At 34.3% G+C, this 20,597-nt stretch overlaps 4 protein-coding genes across 4 annotated transcripts; 1 reads left to right on the forward strand and 3 right to left on the reverse strand.

The window, feature by feature from the left end:
• The first annotated feature begins 260 nt into the window (after positions 1 to 260).
• Positions 261 to 2,717, forward strand: LOC108453370 (proteasome subunit alpha type-1-B-like). Its single transcript, XM_017751435.2, has 2 exons — positions 261 to 948; positions 2,058 to 2,717. Exons 1-2 carry the CDS (start codon positions 598 to 600, stop codon positions 2,544 to 2,546), a joined length of 840 nt encoding a protein of 279 aa, XP_017606924.1. The 5' UTR covers positions 261 to 597; the 3' UTR covers positions 2,547 to 2,717.
• Positions 2,718 to 2,871: 154 nt separating this feature from the next.
• On the reverse strand, positions 2,872 to 5,766 carry LOC108453369 (uncharacterized). Its single transcript, XM_017751434.2, has 8 exons — positions 5,385 to 5,766; positions 4,579 to 4,842; positions 4,422 to 4,493; positions 4,280 to 4,318; positions 4,012 to 4,119; positions 3,702 to 3,799; positions 3,509 to 3,620; positions 2,872 to 3,291 (listed from the first exon to the last, which is right to left on the reverse strand). Exons 1-8 carry the CDS (start codon positions 5,529 to 5,531, stop codon positions 3,043 to 3,045), a joined length of 1,089 nt encoding a protein of 362 aa, XP_017606923.1. The 5' UTR covers positions 5,532 to 5,766; the 3' UTR covers positions 2,872 to 3,042.
• A 6,597-nt stretch (positions 5,767 to 12,363) lies between these two features.
• On the reverse strand, positions 12,364 to 14,010 carry LOC108451178 (uncharacterized). The gene is made up of 3 exons (XM_017748906.1): positions 13,936 to 14,010; positions 13,676 to 13,847; positions 12,364 to 13,187 (listed from the first exon to the last, which is right to left on the reverse strand). Exons 1-3 carry the CDS (start codon positions 14,008 to 14,010, stop codon positions 12,364 to 12,366), a joined length of 1,071 nt encoding a protein of 356 aa, XP_017604395.1.
• A 4,120-nt stretch (positions 14,011 to 18,130) lies between these two features.
• On the reverse strand, positions 18,131 to 19,962 carry LOC108450593 (uncharacterized). The gene is made up of 4 exons (XM_017748281.2): positions 19,592 to 19,962; positions 19,391 to 19,521; positions 19,193 to 19,293; positions 18,131 to 19,088 (listed from the first exon to the last, which is right to left on the reverse strand). Exons 1-4 carry the CDS (start codon positions 19,647 to 19,649, stop codon positions 18,953 to 18,955), a joined length of 426 nt encoding a protein of 141 aa, XP_017603770.1. The 5' UTR covers positions 19,650 to 19,962; the 3' UTR covers positions 18,131 to 18,952.
• Positions 19,963 to 20,597: the final 635 nt, after the last annotated feature.

A 20,597-nucleotide genomic window follows, 5' to 3' on the forward strand; every position in this document is an offset into this window, starting at 1 on the left:
TTCTTATAAATTTTAAAATTTCAATTATTATAGTGAGCTAAAATTTTCTATTTATATATATTACTTATAATATAATTTAAATAATTAAATTTAATTAAACAAATTTAATTATTATTTTTGAAATTTAAAATTTAAAAATATATAAACTAAAATTACTAAAATTAATTAACTAATAGGATTTAACCAAAAAAAAATCAAGAATATGAAATGGATGGTTTTAAACACGAGAAAATACATAAATAGCTGTGTTAGGGAGAATTGAGCTTTGACTATAAATACATATAAATCCAATTGGCCTATGAAGCAAAGACAAATGGCCCATTTCTGGATAGCCAATCGGCCGGTTCCGCCGTTTACTTGTTGACCGACCCAACTCGGATTGTAACGGGGCTGAACCGAACCATTGAAGTGGGCTGGCCATTTCGATTTTGTTTTTGGTGTTCACGTTTCTCTCTCTTTCTCTCTCTCTCAAGCCTTGAAGAAGAAGTAAAGAAGAAAATCCCTCTTAAAACAGCCTCAGTGAAACGTAGTGAGAGAGGAAAAGCAAAGATTTTCAGTGGAAGAAAGCTAGCAATTTGAATTGGTATCGTACGGAAAATGTTCAGGAACCAGTACGATACCGACGTCACTACATGGAGCCCAGCTGGGCGGTTGTTCCAAGTGGAGTACGCGATGGAGGCTGTGAAGCAGGGTTCGGCGGCGATCGGTCTCCGATCCAAGACCCATGTGGTGTTGGGTTGCGTCAACAAGGCTAATTCCGAATTGTCTTCTCACCAGAAGAAGATCTTCAAAGTCGACGACCACATTGGGGTCGCCATCGCCGGTCTCACCGCCGACGGTCGCGTGCTCTCTCGGTATATGCGAAACGAGTGTATCAACTACAGCTTCACTTACGAATCGCCGCTTCCTGTCGGGAGACTCGTCGTCCAGCTCGCCGATAAAGCACAGGTCTTTTTCATTTCCTAAAATCTTCAATCATTGTATATTTTCTAGAAGAAAATATTAAGCTTTAATTTCAGTGCACTTAAGCCGACGGATGATGCTGATTTTGGGGTTCTTTTTAGAAATTGGAAATGACTTAAGGATTTAAATCCTAAATGGTTCTTTGCTGAAGTCTTGACAAGCATGAAGGTTTCGAGCAATGCTTTCAAAATAAATAAAACTTCAAATCTGTTCTCAATGAGAATTAGCTCACTTTTAAGGCTATTATGTAGGAAACATTGATTGATCAAGTAATGTGGAAACTATACGCAAATATCAGTAATTACATTGTTGGTGAACCAGTGGATGATTAACAATGTAAAAAAATGTCCCAACCTGTTTTCTATTAGAAGAAAATTTTACTTGATGACGACTAAGATGATACGAATAGAAAACGGCTACAATGTATGTGTGTGTTAGTGAGTTAACTTCACTTTGAAGTTGAAGCTAAGAGGTTGAGTGTACCCGGTATGAAGTGTCTAGGTCCTCAATATCATACTTGCTGTGAAGTTGCTCTTTGTTTGTGATCAAACTTCACAGTATAACACAGGCAATGGATTATGTCATAAAAAGGATAATTTGAAAAGATTGTTGATGGTTATGAGTACCTTACAATGACCATTTTGATACCTAGTTTACATTAGCATATGGTGCTCAGGTTTAATTGCGCTGGTGTTATATGATCGAGTAGCATTTTTCCAACTTTCAAAGGATTACTCAATATGGACTCTGTATATTTGTTGAGGTAATTGCTGATGTTGTTAGTATTACTGAATTAAATGTCATTGTCAAGTCTCGAGGTTATCTGCATATCATTTTGGTATTAAACATGATTGTTGATAAATCTTCTCTCTGTATAACTAGTGAGTTTTCAGTTTTTTTTTGGTGTGTGTCTTTTATTTTTAACCCTGATTAAACGAAACATGGTTGATGTTAAAGCTAGCAATATCTAATGGAGCACCAATCCCACTGGATTTCTTGAAAGTTAAAGTGTTAAACAGTTCTTCAAAAGAAGCATAATAATCTTATTTGTTTGTGCAATTGTAAAAAGGAAAATGCTCATGTTTTGGTGGCAGGTTTGCACCCAACGCTCTTGGAAACGACCTTACGGTGTTGGCCTGTTGGTGGCTGGCTTGGATGAATCTGGGGCTCATCTTTACTATAACTGTCCAAGTGGGAATTACTTCGAATACCAGGCTTTTGCCATTGGATCACGGTCACAAGCTGCAAAGACATACTTGGAACGGAGGTTTGAGAACTTTACAGACTCCTCGAGGGATGATCTGGTGAAAGATGCTATTATGGCAATAAGGGAGACCCTGCAAGGAGAAACTCTGAAAAGCTCAATATGTACAATTGCTGTGGTAGGGGCTGGAGAACCGTTCCACGTATTAGATCAGGGAACTGTACAGCAAATCATTGATACCTTCGAGACTGCAGCGGAGCAAGAAGACCCCGCTACCGAACCTGATGCTGCTACAGGTCAGGAGGCTGCCGCTGAGCAGGGCACTGCTGCTGATCACGGTGGTTCTACAGATGAAGGTGCGGCCCCAATGGATATTTGAGGATGCAAGAACCGGGGTTCCATCCATGTTCGGCAGTTGAAAACATTATTGTGTTGGATATTTCCTTCTTTTATTCTCTTACGCAAATTGTCTTTTTACCCTTGGTGCAAACATTCAAATGCTAGGCCTGAAACTTTTACATTTATGCTCAGAGATACTGAAACTTTTAAATTTGCCTCATAATCTCTGCTAGGGAATTGCATGTTCAAGAAATTTTAGATCAAGTTTGGGTAAGTGTTTTAATGATTCGTGCATAAAATGACAAATTTATGATGGCATTTAGTACATCGAAGGAAAAGATGATGTAACATAAGGCCTTTGCATCTGATAATAAACGCTTAATATATATATGTATTGAAGCCATTGCAAAGGAGTTTCTACAGAATAATTCAGTGATGATTCAACACTGATTAGGTTTGCCATTTTCTTCAGGAAAAAAAATTATTAAATAGCAGCAATAGAAGTGAAAATCAATGCTTGTTTGATCGTGGAGACATCAATTCCGAATATCAGGAAGTGGTAGGCCCTTTATCTGCATCTGCTTATACATCCATTGCCAATTCTCAGGTGTTACCTCACCCCCAAGTGAACGAATCACTGCACCACCACTACATGAGCCCACTTTGCAACATTCCTCAAGTGATAATCCCTTGACCAATCCATATAAGAAACCACCAGCGAAGAGGTCCCCAGCTCCTGTGGCATCAACCGCTTTTGTCTCCCCTATAGCCGGAACTCGGACAACCTGTCATATTAAGAATCTTTAGTTTTGCCGGTCTTTAGCTATGCATATATCATCTATAAAGGCAAAGTGCACAATTTGGCCATACTTTCCAAGTTGAGGATTAGTAACCAAGTACAAAGGCATTCCCTAAATGGGAGGCACTGATAATCTCTTAACAACAAAAGACTGCAAAGTACGAAAAAACATTGGTTAGTTTACAAGGTTGTGAGTGGCCAACCTCTTGTGCGTGTTTTGCGATGCATCCGTTGGCCCCTAATGTAACCACAGCCCATTGGCAATATTTGGACAGGTATTCCAGTGCAGCTTCAGGACTAGCATTTGCTTCACCCCTAAAGAAGTAAAATTGAAAAATATATATCAGTTACTACCAACTGCAGTTACAGCAGCAATTGAAAAATAATCACAGCCACCTTAGTAGTTCTGTTGCTTCATCCTCGTTGGCAAAGCAGAGGTCGATATCTCCCGACTTCAGTAACTTTAGAAGAGGTTCTCTAAAATTCCGAACCATCTGAGCAAAGTCACAGACTTCATAAGATAAAATGTTGAAGAGTTCCATGATAGAGAAGTGATATCAACCATAAGGTCGAAGCATTTACTATTATGATGCTTTTAAAATGTTTTATTTTTTGTGAATGGAACTGTTTTTAGTTACATTATAATTCACTCTGTACATAACATTGCATCCAACCTTGGGCAAAAACAAATCGATAATCCACTTACCTCAAAACTGGCCAAATCGATGGAGACAGACAAACCCTCTAGTTTGGCAAATCTTATAGCTGCTTGAGTAACTTCCAAATTGAATATTCCATATCTCATTACTAACCACTGCAATGAAAGATACATCATTAAGTCTAATTCTGTGCGATAACCAGCTGCCAAGGACTAAATGATGAAATGTGGTAAAAAAGTGAACAATCTACGTTGGCCATTTGAAAACAATGACCAAAAGAATATGATAATCGGATAAAAAAAACTCCTTGGTCACCTTAGAACCACTAAAGTCATCCTTCGTCAATTCATCCCCCTGCAAAACAACGAGGAAGAAAATTGATTGTAAGTTTGTACTTGGTATGGCACAGACATAAATCAGAAAGCAGATTATTACACTGAAAAACAAAAACACTCACCTGAACTTTTACAGCGGTCGACAGGCAAGGGCGCATTGTTCTATTGCCGTATGCATCAACTAGGCAAACACACTGCATCATGTCATATTCACTAAGAAAGTTTCAGTATGTTCAAAGCATAGTTAAATTTTGATAGGAATTGTATCATGAAGTTCACCTGAGCCGTTGGTCCCGTCTTCTTTCGCAGTCTCGAAATATTAACTCCAGTAAAGTTCATGTTACTTACAAACAATTGACCTTGCTCATCATCCCCATAGGCCCCGATCATTCCACTGTTAACACCAAAGCCAGAGCTAAGTCCACGAATAGTATTTGCAACACTTCCCCCAGCCATAGTCTTCATAGGAGATGGATCATCAACTGAAGTAAGGATATGCTTTTTCAACTCGCTTAATATATGCTCAAGCTCCTTGAATTCCACCTACATTATCAAATCCATTGTCTAAAATTGTCATGCTCATCAAACAAGAAAACAATCTAAAACTTTGCAGTTCAATGGTTGAAACTCGAAAGCTGTTGATTTAGTTGGGACAAAACTTGGAAGACAAGAGCAAATGTCATTGGGATTGGCGACTATGAAACATGAGAACAAGTAGAAGAAACGTAAGAATCTAACCAGAAAAAAGTCTTGTCCGCAAGCCTAAAATTACCATAAAAGTTATAGTTACTGACAAAGCTCCCGCATGCATCAACCAATTAAGAAAGAAAAAAGATATATTTGGTAAGCCTTTTCAATTTTCGTTGTCCAGAACATAGCAGAACGAGGGGGGAAGGGAATGAATAAAAGTTGGGTAATCTTGATGAGAAATAAGTCAATAACCCCGAAATTACACCAACGAAGACAAATTAAAACAAAGGAGCGTGAACCCAGAAAACAGCAAGTAATAATAGAAAGAAAGAGGAACACAAAATTAAGAAAAGAATTTAATGAAACGGGTAGTTAAAAAAAAAAGTGGAACATACCGGAATGGAGCCACCACGTTCACCAGGAATTTGATGGAGCAAGGACCAATCGACACGAGCCACATGATCAATGAGGGCAGCTGGCTGTAGTCCCAGGATAAGGGGAGCCTTGGCCTCCCCGTTATTAACCAAGGTTTCTGCTCCCATAGTTTTTAGCCGCTGGGTGGCCTTTGGTGACTCCCTCAAAAGGGTCTCCTTTGAAGTAGTAGTCTCAGGCTCAGGCTAAGGCTAAGGCTAAGGCTCAGGCTCAGACTCTATAGGATTTTGCAGTGAATGTAGTATTATATAGGCAAAGCCCCGAACATGCGTACTCAGCACTGCGTCAGGTGGGCTCTGCCACTGCCCTTCACTCCTCAGCGCCCCTATTGGCCTATTCAGCCTTTTTTTTTTTATTTACTATTTTGTTTCTTCACTGATTTTTACTATAAAAAAAAATGGGCCTTTTGGCTCCAAATGGTGTGAAATCTTAACTGTGATTGGGGGTTTGTGGGTTAAATACTAATGATTAATCCACTGTGGGCAAGTTTCAGTTGGTAAGTTAACATTAAAATGAACTTGACTTGCTCTGTAAGATGTCGGTCCAATAACTTGGACTTATATTGGGAAATTTTTCTCTTTTTGTTTTTGGTTTCTAATGAGTAAATTTGTTAGATTTTGATAGGTTAAATCAGAGGCTATAACTCCACCTTTAAAATTATTAAGGTGTTGACTGATTTTGCCCTAAAGGTTGTCAAAGCAACATTAAAGAATGTCGTGGAAAATCATGCACATGCTCACGATCTTTCTCAAAACCAAGGAATTTTGATGCCCTTTCTTTTACATGTAGTGCATGAATTTGTACAAAAGGAAATAACTCCCATCATGTCGCATTTTATCATGTCTCTTTTTTTGTTGGATGAAATGCCACATATAACAAAATCAGATTTAAAAAAAAAAATTGCTTATTCAACAACAATACTTCAAATTTTTCTCTCTCAACAATAAAAAGTATTATTCCACTCAGGAATTTTGTCTCTCACTTAGAGGTTGAGTATATAAATAATTACGGAGATACCTGGGTATGGTATAAATCAAACTACCAACCAAGGCCATATATAATACTTTAAAGCAAACCTTGTACCACTTGAGCCAACGCTCCCTCGAGTGGGAGGCAGAACTCCTAAGTGGGTCTCCACCCTCGAGTGGGAGACAAAAACCCCAAGCAGGACAATATCTTTCATTGTTGAGTGATCGAATCGACGTCCCCAAGTACAACACTTCGAAGACTACTTTCAAAAGAGTCGATCCCCCCTTAACATATTTTTGTAGGATTAATATTTTAATGATCCAACCGTTGAATTTATCAATATAATAATATTTGTCATGTATGTAAATTTTTGAACCGATCTAATATCTCTATCATATCAATAATATTATATATATTAATATTTATTGATCAATAGAAGACATTTTATATAAACAAATAGTTAGAAATTATAAATTTAGATATGAAATATAAAATATAATTATTAAATTATTAAAATATTAATGGTACAAAGATATGTAAAATAAAACTATTTTAGTTTTATCCTCCCTATCTTTAGCATATATAAGTTTTAAATTTTATTATACACAATTACCTACTAATCAATTATAATATTTAATAATATTTAAAAATAAGAATTTAAATAATAAAATACATGTAACACAAAAAGTATATAATAAAATTGATAACTATGAATCATAACTTTTTACTTATAAAATATACAAAGCTGGAAATATAATATCAAGTATTAAAAATAATTTTTAAGAATGTATCAAATTGTGAATTATAATATTAAAAGATGTTATTATCTAATAAAAATCAAATAAACATATAAAATAATATAAAATCTAAAACCATAATGAAACTCATCGATGTTACGGAAATTTAATGTTTTTTATTGTAAAAGAAATTTATAGAATTTTTATTTAAATATATTTTAATATATAATTAATATTCAAATATACTAAATTTATCAACACTTAATTTAACTATTACTAAACAATTTGATTACCAATTAATATTTTTTATTATATTTTTAAGAAATACTTTCATTAATCATAAATAACAATAATACATAAACATGACATAATGAATAAAACGCTACAAATTATTGCACAAATACGACCGTATGTAAAAAGAGTCCAATAGAAGAGATCAAAGATTAATCGACAATAACCGCAATATTGGAACCACATCACTGAGTTCAATTTCACGATCACTATCAAAATGCTTTGTCATGACAAAATAATATTATTTATTTTATAAAGCAATGTTATTTTAGTCATTATCTGATCGAGTAAGTGTTTAATTGACTTATTATGCCAACTTGGTTAAAAGCTTAATTTATAATTAGATTATGACACACCCACAATATTAGTGAAAAAATTATATAACGAATGTATTTATAAAAAATAAACGAGACTTTGATTGAATTGATAAAGTTTAGAAAATAAAATCATGAAACTTTGGATTCAAATATCATTATATGTATTTTTCTAGATTTTATGTAGGTAGCACTTTCTATAGCAATCGACATCTATAACGACTTTTCATTAGAGCAGCTAAGTTTGTTGTAGAACTGGTCTTATTTATATTTTACTTTTAACTTCTATAATAATTTTTTATCTATATTGACAAAAATCATAAAATATGAAGTACACTCTTCATAAAATTAGCTCAATTTTCACTTTAAATTTTAGTAAAATTAATTATATTCCTACGTGAAATAGAAATAACAAACTTTAGTTAAGATTTTTTTAATAGAATTAAATTTTATATATAAATATATTAATCATATTTTATTAAATAAACATAATATTTAATAAATTTTATTATAAATGTAGTTTAAGTATCTCTAATTAATATTATTAATATATTATATTTTTAATTTTAAAATTTTAAAATTAAAAATAATTAAAATTTCAAATGATGTATAGGTGTATCGAATGAGGTGTTAACAATCATCTCTATGTAATATCCAAAATTTTGATAGATAAATAGATTATTATAGAGAGGGTTGGTTTATAAAAATACAAAAATGCGGTCAAAATGATATTTATTGCTTTGTAAAATTAATAGATTTTTATAATTTTACAATTGAGTTAAGAAGTAGTTGATGAGCGACACAAACTTAGTTAATCACATAAATAATAATTAAATATCCCAAACACAACTACATTTACAAGAATGTAATAATAATTAAAATAAAATAACATGTTAGAAAAATAAACCTCACAAAATTGGTAATCTTAATTCACCTTCTATAACTACAAACAAAAACTGGTATAAAATATGTATATAAATAAGAATAATATTTGATACATAGTTAGTGTATAAATTTTATGTATCATTGAAAAATAATAATATGATTTATCATCATTAAATTAAATAAAAATATAGAAGACTCCTAAATAAATACTAATAATTTTATTTAAACATACGAGTTAGTATTTGGTGCACTTTGGCAGGTGTTTTTTTTATTTCACAAGTAACATTAAAAACTGTCATGTATATATATTTTTAAATATTTATTTTTAATATTTTACTATATATTATAAGACATTTGTCAACCTCTCGCCCTGATTGTGAAATTTTAAAACTTCATTGGTAGTGTACCAAATGTTATTCCAAAATATAATTAAACATTAAACATAACTATTATAAACAAATATTAAAAACTTTCGAATTTAGGATATTAGTTTTAAGGTCTCAAGTATAGGGTTTAGGATTTTCATTTTATTTAACGATGATTAATTAACATTCCTTAACTATGGAATATATGTATATTATTAATTACATTCATGAATTAAGTAGATTATGTATTAATGAGGTTTATTTGTTCCTTGATTTTTAAAAAAAAAAATCTAATTTAATTGTGAAAGTATCTTAAAGTTTCTAATTGATACAGTGCTTAGGATTACTCATAACTCATCCCAACAGGATAAATGTGCTTTAGCATGCTTGAACTCATGTACTCTTACATTGGCAACAATACCAATGCAAATTTTTAAATCATACATTCTACTATACTTTAGCTTAGATTTCTATTATCATGGAGAGAAATTTGAGTAAAATTTCATGAGTTTATATATTTTTAAGAAATATGCAACCTTTTAAGGTGGTGTTGTTAAAATATTGAGAAACAATTACAGTGAAACCGTGTACATCAAGTGATGAGCAATTTCGTCTTAAGAACAAAAGGTCCAATCCTTAACGACAACGTTAAGTTATCATTCTTCAAATCAATTATTAACAAATAAACTTATTGTTTTAAATTTTAACAAAGTTTACAAATTTATAAAAACATATAAAATTTTCAATATACGAGAAAAGTTTGTATGAAACTGAGATATCATATCATTTATATCCATTTCTAATAATTTAATATCATTTCAGTATTTTTATTCTAATTTTTTTTTGTGATAAAAAAGGAGATACAAGATAAAAGCTTAGACCCTCAAAGGAGAATCTTCAAACAATCTTAATCCTATTCTTCTAGTACGAACAGACTTAGCCAGACAATCAACAATTAAGTTACCTTCTCTAGGAATATGCTGAATTCTCCACTACTTCATCTTCCTCAAGATAATGTTAATTTTCCGAACCAAGGCAGAGTTGGGACTCTCCGAAGTATTATCCAAAATTGCATTAATAGCTTCAGTGCTATCAGTTTGAATTAGGATTTTCTCGAAAAATCTATCCAGAATAAGATTCAGCCCATCTAGAATTCCCCAGAGCTCTACATCTAAAACAGTGCAATTACCCAAATATTTAGCGAACTCGATGATCCACTTACCATTATGATCTCTCACACAACCACCATCAGCGACGAACCCTTCAACAAATCTAACCGAATCATCTGTGTTCAAACTCACCCAACTGTTAGGTAAGGGCCAATTATGGAGATGACCTCGAGCTTTATGAGATGAGAACTGTGAAGTGGATGAATATTGCTTCGCCCAGCTATAAGAGATTTTAATAATTTCATCAACACTCCAAGTAATACCTTGGAAGATGAATAGGTTTCGGTTCTTCCAAATACGCCACACGATGATTCCAAAGAGACAAGGCTAATCAATTCCATCTAGAGGAGTGGGATGGCTCTGAAGATTACTCCTCATCCAATCGAAAAAATATCCAGAATAGAAACTTGAAAGGTTTTGTTGCGGAATAAGCTTGTCCCAAATGCGTCTGGCAGCATTACAATCTCTGAATATGTGCACAGCATCTTCACAGTCATGACCACAAAGGTTATAGGCACTACTGCTCCCAAAACCACGCCTTACCCTGTCTGAGTTTGTTAAGAGGCGATGCTTTAGGGCCAACCAAATGAAAAAGTGAATCCTGTGTGGGCCATGAAACTTCCATGGTATTTCTCATATCCGATCTTTTACATTGAAAGTGTATTCACGAACCTTCTCGTAAGCACTTTTGATGGAGAAGTAGCCAATCGAGGTAGTGCCCCAAATAATTTGGTCAGAACCTGACGAAGGATGGGGTGGTGGAACGCTTATTATTTTGTTGATAATCTCCTCCGAAATCTAAGGGTTGAAAAAATCTAGATTCCAAGAGCCATCATCTGCAACCATACTATTAAGGGAACAATCTAAAGAAATGTTAGCAGAATAAGGAAAAAATTTAAAAAGGGAGGCCACAATTAGGAACCCAAGGATCCTACCAACACTTGATGCTGCTTCCGTCTCCGATTGACCAGATAAGGTTTTCACGAATGAGGGGCCATACCTTAGAGATGGATCTCCATAAAAAGGAACATCTACTCCTTGATAAATCATCAGGTAAACCAATAAAGACTCTGTATTTAGAACGAAGCACCTGAATCCAGAGGGCATTAGTGTTAGAAATGATGTTAAAACCAACCTTCATCATGAATGAGGTATTATGATCTTTCAACTGTCTAAGACCAATACCTCCATGAGACTTGGGTTGGCACACCGAATCCCAACTAACCAAGACCGTCTTTAACTGCCATTGTGCGTTCCCCAAACAAATTTCTGAACGATGCGCTCGATTACCTCACAGATACCTCTAAGAACCATCATTGTCTACATGAAGTAACTAGGAATCGAGAAAAGAACAGATTGAGCCAAAGTAACCCTTCCAGCTAAAGAAAGCTGACTTGCATCCCAACTGGATAGTTTATTACGAACCATTTCCACCACGAAATTCAGAGTACTATTGGTGACTTTGTCGTGTAGAAGTGGAACTCCAAGGTAATGCCCTAAATTAGAACTTTTTTGAAAACCAAATAAATGAATAATTTGTTCCCCTAAGTTATCGTCCACTCCTTTAGAGAAAAAAATATTAGTCTTACGTGAATTAATCCGATGACCCGAGTAATCGCAGAATTCATCCAAAATACTTTTGATGACTCGAGCTTGGTTATCATCCGCACGGCCAAAGAGTATCAAGTCATCAACAAAAAAAATGTGGGATAACGGTGGGCTACCACGGGACAGCCTAATAGGAGACCAATTACCAACATCAATAGCCTTGCGAATACTAAGACCTAACCACTCCATGCAAAGAATGAACAAGTAAGGAGATAAATGACATCCTTGACGAACGCCTCTAGCTGGACGAAATTTCTGGGTAGGGACACCATTCCACAGGACCTGCATAGTAGAGCTAGAGATTACAGACATAATAACATTCTATAAAAAAATAGAGATACCTGCAGCATGAAGCGATGCCTCAATGAAGTTCCATCGTACTCGAATAAAGGCCTTCTCCAGGTCAATTTTGATGGCCATCCACTTCTTGTTCTTCTGCGTACCCCTCATCGAATGAATAACCTCTTGAGTAATGATGATGTTGTCAGTGATATTACATCCTGCGACAAAACCAACTTGCTCAGGAGCAAGGAGCTTCGGGAAGACCACTTTTAATCTATTAGCAATAATCTTCATGACCAGCTTGTAAAGGACAGAACATAAGCTAATTGGCCGGAACTGAGAGAACTCCACGGGGTTTTAAGTTTTTGGGAATTAGCACAATAAGAGAATTATTAAAAGTCAAATCAATGCTTTTACCATTGAAGACTTCTTTGACCCAAGTGCAGACTGAAGTGCCAACATGATCCCACTGACTCTGATAGAATAGGGCATAGAAACCATCACTCCCTAAAGCCTTCAAAGGTGCCATATCAAAAAGAGCTGATTTAATTTCCTCATCCGATACTTGTCTGTTAAGAAAATTAAAATCTTCGTCTTTGAGGCATGGGAAAGCAACAGATGGAGAGTTTCGTATAGGCCAAAAATGCTCGCCATATAGATTAGAGTAGAAATTGACTGCTTCAAGCCTCAGACGATCATCGTCCATTATCCACTCACCCAAGCCATTTTTCAAAATAGTAATTCTATTTTGTTTACTTCTCCTCAGCATTCGCGAGTGAAAGAATTTTGTGTTACGATCTCCTAAGACCAACCAATCACATCGTGCTTTTTGCCTCCAAAAGATTTCTTCATGAAGCACATTCTTCAATTCTTCTTTCATATCTATCTCAACTTGCTTAGGAAATTTCGAGTTAGTTCTATCTCGTTCCATCTTAATACGCTCTAGTTTATGAGTCAAAAGCTTCTTACGAGTGAAAATATGACCATAAACCTCTTTATTCCAAATCTTAACCTGGTCAGTGAACTTAGAATGCAGGGATGACATGTTCATAGACATCCTCCAATTCTCCTTAACAAAATTCGAAAAGGATGGATGCTCAGTCCAACCGGTTAAAAACTGAACGGACGTCCTTTCAATGAAGGAACCTCAGGTAAAAGAGACAGTTTGAGAAGTCTGTGATCAGATTTAAGTCGATGTAAGTGAGTCACTGTTAAGTTTGGAAAAATCGCGTTCCAAGCGATATTGCAAATGGCTCTGTCCAAGCGCTCAACAATCCCCTCTTTTTGCCAAGTGAATAGAGACCCTTAAAAACCTAAATCATGAAGTTGGCCGAAATCCATTAAATTACCAAAAAAAGGACATCTTTTACCTAAAACATGTCCTCTTTTTTTCTCACTAGATGAAAGGATGGCATTAAAGTTACCAATCGCCACCCACGAGGACCTATCCACTGAAATGAAGCTCTACAAAGCCTCCCACAAGTGCCTCCTCTTCTATCTATTAGGACTGCCATACACGAAGGAGACCAAGAAAGGCTACCGAAGGGAGCTATTAGAAACATTAGCTAAAACAAATTGGGGGTGACCCTGGAGCACTTCCATGTTAACCGAATACTTCCACCCAATCCAAATACCTCTTGAAAAGACGACCGCTTCCACATGATGAGAATTATTAAAACCGAGTTTGGCAATAACTAAATCCGCTTTCTCACCACTGACCCTAGTTTCAAGGAGACTAATCAAATCTGGTCTATGCTCTCGATTATATTCCCATAAGACTCTAACAAATTTAGAACTCACACAACCCTTACAATTTCAAGAAAATATAGTAAAATTCATAAAATTAAGAATGAGAGAAAGAACTAACCTCGTAAGAGCTATCAGTAACTCAAACATTGTCAACTATAACTTTAGAATTATTCGAAGAAATTCCAGCTTGTACACTAATGAGCTCTGCCATAGAACCCATAGCGTCCGGAAGAGAGACTCGTAAACTACTGGCCGGTTTAAATTTCCCTCAACGTCCACGAATAGATTTAAATAAATATTTCCCACTATGACCATTTCCTTTCCCATTTTCAACAGCATGTCCTTTAGAAATATTAGGAGAGTTAACACGCACTTTTGGTTTAGATTTAATATCTAATTTCTCTTGAAAAGTAACAGCTGTATGTTTTTTAAGATCAAGTGCATTCGAAATGGGAATAAATTGAGCCTCTTTGAAGGTGGGATTAACGTGAAAAGAGGTGGCCAAATCTTTGGGAGGAGAAATAGATGTTGTTGGGTCTTTATTCATAAAGCCTGCTGCACCCTCCAAGCCCAAACTGCTTATAATTGAAGTCTGGCCCAAAGCCTGATGTGATCTAAAGCAGTCCAACAGAGACCTAGCTTATTTATGCGGAAGGCCTAGAGTAGGATTAAGCCCAAGACCGCCAGTCACAAAAACTTGACCACTAAGCATAGGGCCCAACGCCGAACTAGGTTCAGCTCTGTTAGGCGTCTGATCAGTAGCACGTGTAGAAACACGGGCTTCCACTTCCAGCGTCTGCTTCGCGTCAAATTTTTTCAAGGGTCTGGATTTTAGACAAGGCCCAACATCTTCAATAGGGTCCAACAGACTTTCTCCTCTATTTTCTTCAGCCATCGGTCCAGACTCTAGCCCCATGTATTTGCCTTTCAATTTTCTAATAAAGCCCCCTTGTGAAAACCTAGCCATTCTAATATCCTTAGTGGACGCCTCTAAATCCGGCATTAGGGGCTCAGAATCGATAGAAGATAATGCATCAAATCTGGAATTTCCTAAGATTCCATTTATAACTTTTGATTTTTGCCCACGAAATACATCATGTTTTCCCCTTGACTTACGCTCAACTACCATCCAGGGCCCGAAGGCATCACCCATCATCGGTGGCGTATCCTCCGTTCGCACCGAAGCAGTTTCACTTAGCAAAGAACTCGTGGGGTCTCCCTCTCCGTCATGACCGTTTCCACCTGCCAAATAAGAAGGACAAGAGTTTTTAGAGTGCCCATATTTACCACACGAGAAACATACCTCAGGTAAGGCCTCAAATTCCACACGTTGCAATCGTGTATTGATAAGATCTTGTGAAATAAGGGGTTTCTCTAAATCTACAAAAACAACCATTCTGGCAAATTTCCCTCTTTTTCTGTTATCAGTTTTGATGTCAAGTTTAACAACTTTTCCGACCAAGCTACCGATCTCCTCTAATATTCTTTTTGATACAGGAATCCCGATAAACCTGGAAAGCGGATCCAAGCCAACACACCGCAGGGAAAAGGTCTTGATGAGTCAAAATTCACCGTCCACGATTGAACTATGAGATAATGCCCAAACACTATCCAAAGGCCTTGCGTCAGCACCGCGTCAAAATCTATCCTACACTAGAATTGGACAAAGCAATAGCAGTTTGCGACATCCATAAGGTGAAAGGGCTGCGCAGGCTTTCAAAGGCTAGTGATGGGATTTAATAGAGCCCCATAACCTATGTTGCGCCCAAGCAACTTGACCACTACAGTGAGTTCCATCCTTTTGATGAGAATTTTATTGATGCGATATAAGAAATCAATGGCGGGTATACCATTGAGATTAGATCTATGAATATCACCCTCAACGAATTCTAAGTCAATATTAGCGTCGCTGCCTAAAGAGTTCGAAACCTAACCACCCAAAAGTTTGTCTTTCCAAGAAACTCCACCTTCTGAGGACGAGTCAACCGCCATGCTTGCCAAGAAATCATGACTTCCATATTTAAATCAGACCTTTTTAGTAGCAGAGTCTTCTCCCGCTCTAGTCCGATCATCGAGCAAGGATTCATCGTCGTTCATTGTCGTTGTTTGTATAGATATTTTACCCAATTCTCAAGTGGTTACTTTCAAAGTAGATGAAGTTAACATATTTTTTCTTTGATCTTTCTTGCTTTTTTATCCTAAATTTCAAATCTCATATATATATATACCTCCCTATAGTGGTAGGGTTGGAAATTAATAAGATGATAAATCCACCACCCGTGGTTAAGGCACTATCCTTCCTAATAATCATCCATAATTATGATAACATAATATAAAAAGCATTTATAATTGATGTTAAGTGTCAGTATCCAAATTTAAAAATGTTGATATTATAAAGTAAATAAATAAAAGGTTGGGATAAACAAAAATAATGGAAAAAGGAGATGGCTGAAATTACGGGGAGAAGGAACATCCCAAATCAAGGGCTTCATTATTGCAATCAATATCCGACCATTAACAATATTTTATCAACACTATGACTAGCTAACGTGGCTAGAGTTAGGGGGGTCAAGATTTTCGCACGTGGGTTAGGTCCAACATGCATACTTGTCTTTGCATTTCTTTTCTTTTCCGCCAAAGTATCTCCGCTTTTACTTTTGGTATTCATATAAAATTACTTAACAAATAAAAGAATCAATTTATTCAAATTTATATTGTGTTTACAATTTATTGATTAATAATATAATTTACCTAAAAATAATAAGAACTTAATTGATAAAAAGTATAAATGGTTAAATTTATCTTATTCCATTATTATTTTGTAATAAATTGAGATCACTTCCCTCAAATTTCAGCCACTCTAAAAGTGATCTATTGAAGTCTTTATCTCTAAAGCCCAAACAAGTCATTTACTTTGGAAATAGCCTATAAGGAGAAAGTCCATTGTAAAAGTAGATGATTAATTGTAGGTTTAGATGGACAGTATATTTATTTGATGTTAGTATAAAAATAATAGTAGTAATGGAGAGATTAGATATTGTAATAATATTTTAACGTGAGACAAAAAGTAAGTTAAATACACCACCGCATAACCCATCTAAACTCACGCTAAAAATAAACTTAAACAAATACGAATTTAAAATCATTAAAATACAAAACCATATTGAATCCAAGGAACCAAAATAAACATAGCAAAGAGCACTTGGTTTGTTAACAAGCTACTACCGCATTTCGTGTTGGATTAATTGATTTTAATTAAAATATAAAATAAATTTTAAAAGTTAAAATATATTTAAATTTTTTGTATTTTTCATGAATTAGAATTCAGAATTTCATATTTTTATTTTAAAATTTTAGTCTCTTCATTTTTGAATTTAAAAATTCAACTCCAATTATTAGCATTATAAAATTTTTCTGTTTAATTTTGTTGAAGTGATATTTTAATTTTTTAACAAAATATTCACTTGGTAATTATATAAAAAACACATTGAAATAAATGTGAATTTCATAGATCATTTTAATAGTGTTTAACAACTCTTAAAAATTACATCACCATTTTAATTAAAATAAAATATTTGGTCTAATCAATGACATTGTAAAAGTTGAGGTACTAAATTATGTCAAGAAGTTGATGTATAACGATTAAATCTTAAATTTGAGCTTAATATAGGGACCAAAATTGAAACTTGACCATTGTTGTATAATCTTTAGAAAAAAGTGTCATACCAATTTGCCACCATGTTGTTTATAAATAGTTCAAAATAAAAATCACTTTTAACCTTTCAACTACAAGTAACTTTTTTATTCTTAGATAAGTCAACATACAAATGATATAATAGTAAAATAATAGGACGATTATCACATATAATTATTTAAATTAAAATATAAATTAAATTTTAAAAAATATAAAGATTAAATATCAAATGTGAGCATAATAGAGAAATTGAAACTATAATTTTATCATTAGTTAGTCCAAATAATTAGTTGTATTAATAAATTTAATAGTTAATGTGAATTTTTTCCAAATAATTAGCTGTATTAATAAATTTGATAGTTGATGTGAATTTTTAAAAGACTTCCTCTAACTCATAATGTGAATATAAATTTTTATTAGAATAGAATTTCATTGAAAAACATTCACACAAACATTTTACAAGAATAATCAACAATATTAATTTTATCACGGAAAATTTGTTTTAGAAAATGATTTTTCAAAAATGTATTAATTTTATAGAAAAATTAATTTTTTTTGGTGTTTGAATAATTTGATGTAAAATATTTTTATTATTTGATAGATTTTCTTGAAATTATTTTGAATGAAACAAGCTGAGTATAAAAGATTTTATAATTAAAACGTAATTGTTTTCATTAATCATTCCATAGTCGATCAAACATGATGAAACCAAGGTCCTTGTGAACATGTAAGCTGGGCAACTCATCTGCTACTTTATTCGCCTCATGGTTAAGAGAGACCATTCATTGCTTTTGCAAAGTTCCTCGATATCTCAACTATCCGCGGACAATTTCCATCAACACAATCCTGATCCAACAATGAACTGCAACCACATTATCACATTTAACCTGGACATTTCAATATCCCATATCCCATGGCGAGCAAAATCTCCCATTCGACATCATCAACCACTAGATTCAGGCCATTCCTTGTATTCAGATAAATCCAATCAAACAAACGGTGTGATCCTTCTTTGGGATAAGAATTTTCCAAATCGACTTCACACAGGTGGCATGTGGCAGCAGCAGTTAAAGCTCTTCATCAGCAGCCGTCTTCGAACCAACCATAAACACTGTTTGAGTCGCTATGGACTTTTAAGACTCCATAGCATGCATTCCACACCAAAAATTGTCCACTACTGGACCGACTCCAAATGCAGATGTCATAAAAACGGAAATGCATTCCCCTTTGCTAGATTTTGATTAATATGGTTTGTTTGTTTGTAAAAAGAAAGTTTTAAGAAATGTGAAGTGTAACAAATGCTAAATACAGATTCATCCCCCAATGTACAACTTTGTACAGATTCCACACACTCATTACGTAACCAGACTTGAGAGCAATGCTCTTACAGCTTTGTATAACATAAACATATACGGATTAGGCTTAAAATATGCCCAAAAAGATACAGCATTTATTTAGTAGGTAAAGATTAAACACTGATCCCAGAATCTGGGTTAAGCTTGGAAGCAGCAAGGTTGGCAACGTGGAACTGTGGCTTGTAACTGTTGGTAGGCCGGTCAAGTACGGGCGGTTCATTCAAGAATGCCCAATTGCTCCTTGTCCACCTGCAATCATTTACATTAATTTTACGTTATTAAAAGAAAAAGTCAACTTTAAGCCTTTTTTTTTTCTATTAAGTAAACTAGTCAACTAAGATTTAGCAACTTACCAGCCATTTTTATTTATGATATTCTCCAGGCTTGTTTCTGCATCCTCCTGGCTGGTGTTTGATCTCAGATTCTTACTTCCATGCTCCTCCAATGGTGTTTCCTGCCATATATAGATGTAAAAGAATCATATCCTCGTATCTATATCCGAAAATTTATCAAATGAGTGAAAAATGGGAGTGTTTTAAAGATTTATATACCAGGTAAGAGTGAGTGCAGGTATATGATGGACTAAAAGTAGCTTTAAGATGTTCTTCCTCCGTTTGCTTCTTTGATTTCCAATAAGCTTCGATCTCTTCCTTGGTCAACGATCGATTTCGTTGGCGTATTACTGAAAAACATATTCAAATAAATTGAAGGCAAAAACAGCATGGAATCACTAAAGAATTCACTGAAATTACCTGATGTAGGATCCGATTCTGATACAGGAGAATCCCATCCCGCCATTAAAGAACCCATTTTAACGATTTGCTTTTACTTTCTTGAAAAACCAGAATAAAGTAGTAATTTGTGACTATGTCTCAGCAGATGTTGAGAAAGCCTTTTTATATATAGGCTTGATCTTATTCTCGTCCTTATCCTCGAGACCAAAGTATATTATTTCCATTGAAAACGGAGCTAATTCACTTAGGTATTGACAAAAATGATAGCGAGAAGCTCCACTATCTATTTAGCAGCCAACAGAATTTTCGTCAAAGCTATGGGAAAACCAGAGGGTTTTATGAAAATTGTGGGCTGATGCAGGGGTTGTGAAGTATTTGGCATTCTTATCTTCCATTTGATAATCCAAAACTATTGATGACACTGACTGCGCATTAATTTACGTTACTAGTTTCTATGATGAAAATCCATTTGAGGATAAGGATAAAATATGGGTGTCAAGTCAGCGATTCTAATTTATCCCACTCCGAGATTAATTTTGTTCTTGCCATTTCTCCCATCTAGATTTGGCTTTGCTAATGTAGTTTCAGTCCAAGAATTTTGAGATGGTAAGTCTCTTTTTTACCTTAATTATTAATTGAGGATCCTATTCTCGTTTTGAGTATAGAGTAGTTTTAAAATTTATAATCAGTATCTATTTTTAATAAGTCTATAGAATGCGAAAGATTAACTATGAATTCGTTTCGATAATTACTTTAATAAATACAGAAAAAAAATTAAAATTTTTGAATTTTTAACAAGTTAAAAGTTTAAAGAAAAAATTGTATTAAAATGATTTTATTTTTTTAGAGAGCTAACAAATGAATTATGTTGTTTACTGGATGGACTACTTATTCTTCAAAAACAAAGATACAATGAAGTCACTATTTGATCAGATAATCTTGAAAATGTGATTTCCATTAGTGAAAGTAAGTCTTGTAGTTCAAAAAGTTCACTGATAAGGAGGATTCAACAAATTCTGGCTTT

The sequence above is a fragment of the Gossypium arboreum genome, chromosome 5 (assembly GCF_025698485.1).
Source record: "Gossypium arboreum isolate Shixiya-1 chromosome 5, ASM2569848v2, whole genome shotgun sequence".
Lineage (NCBI taxonomy): Eukaryota > Viridiplantae > Streptophyta > Magnoliopsida > Malvales > Malvaceae > Gossypium > Gossypium arboreum.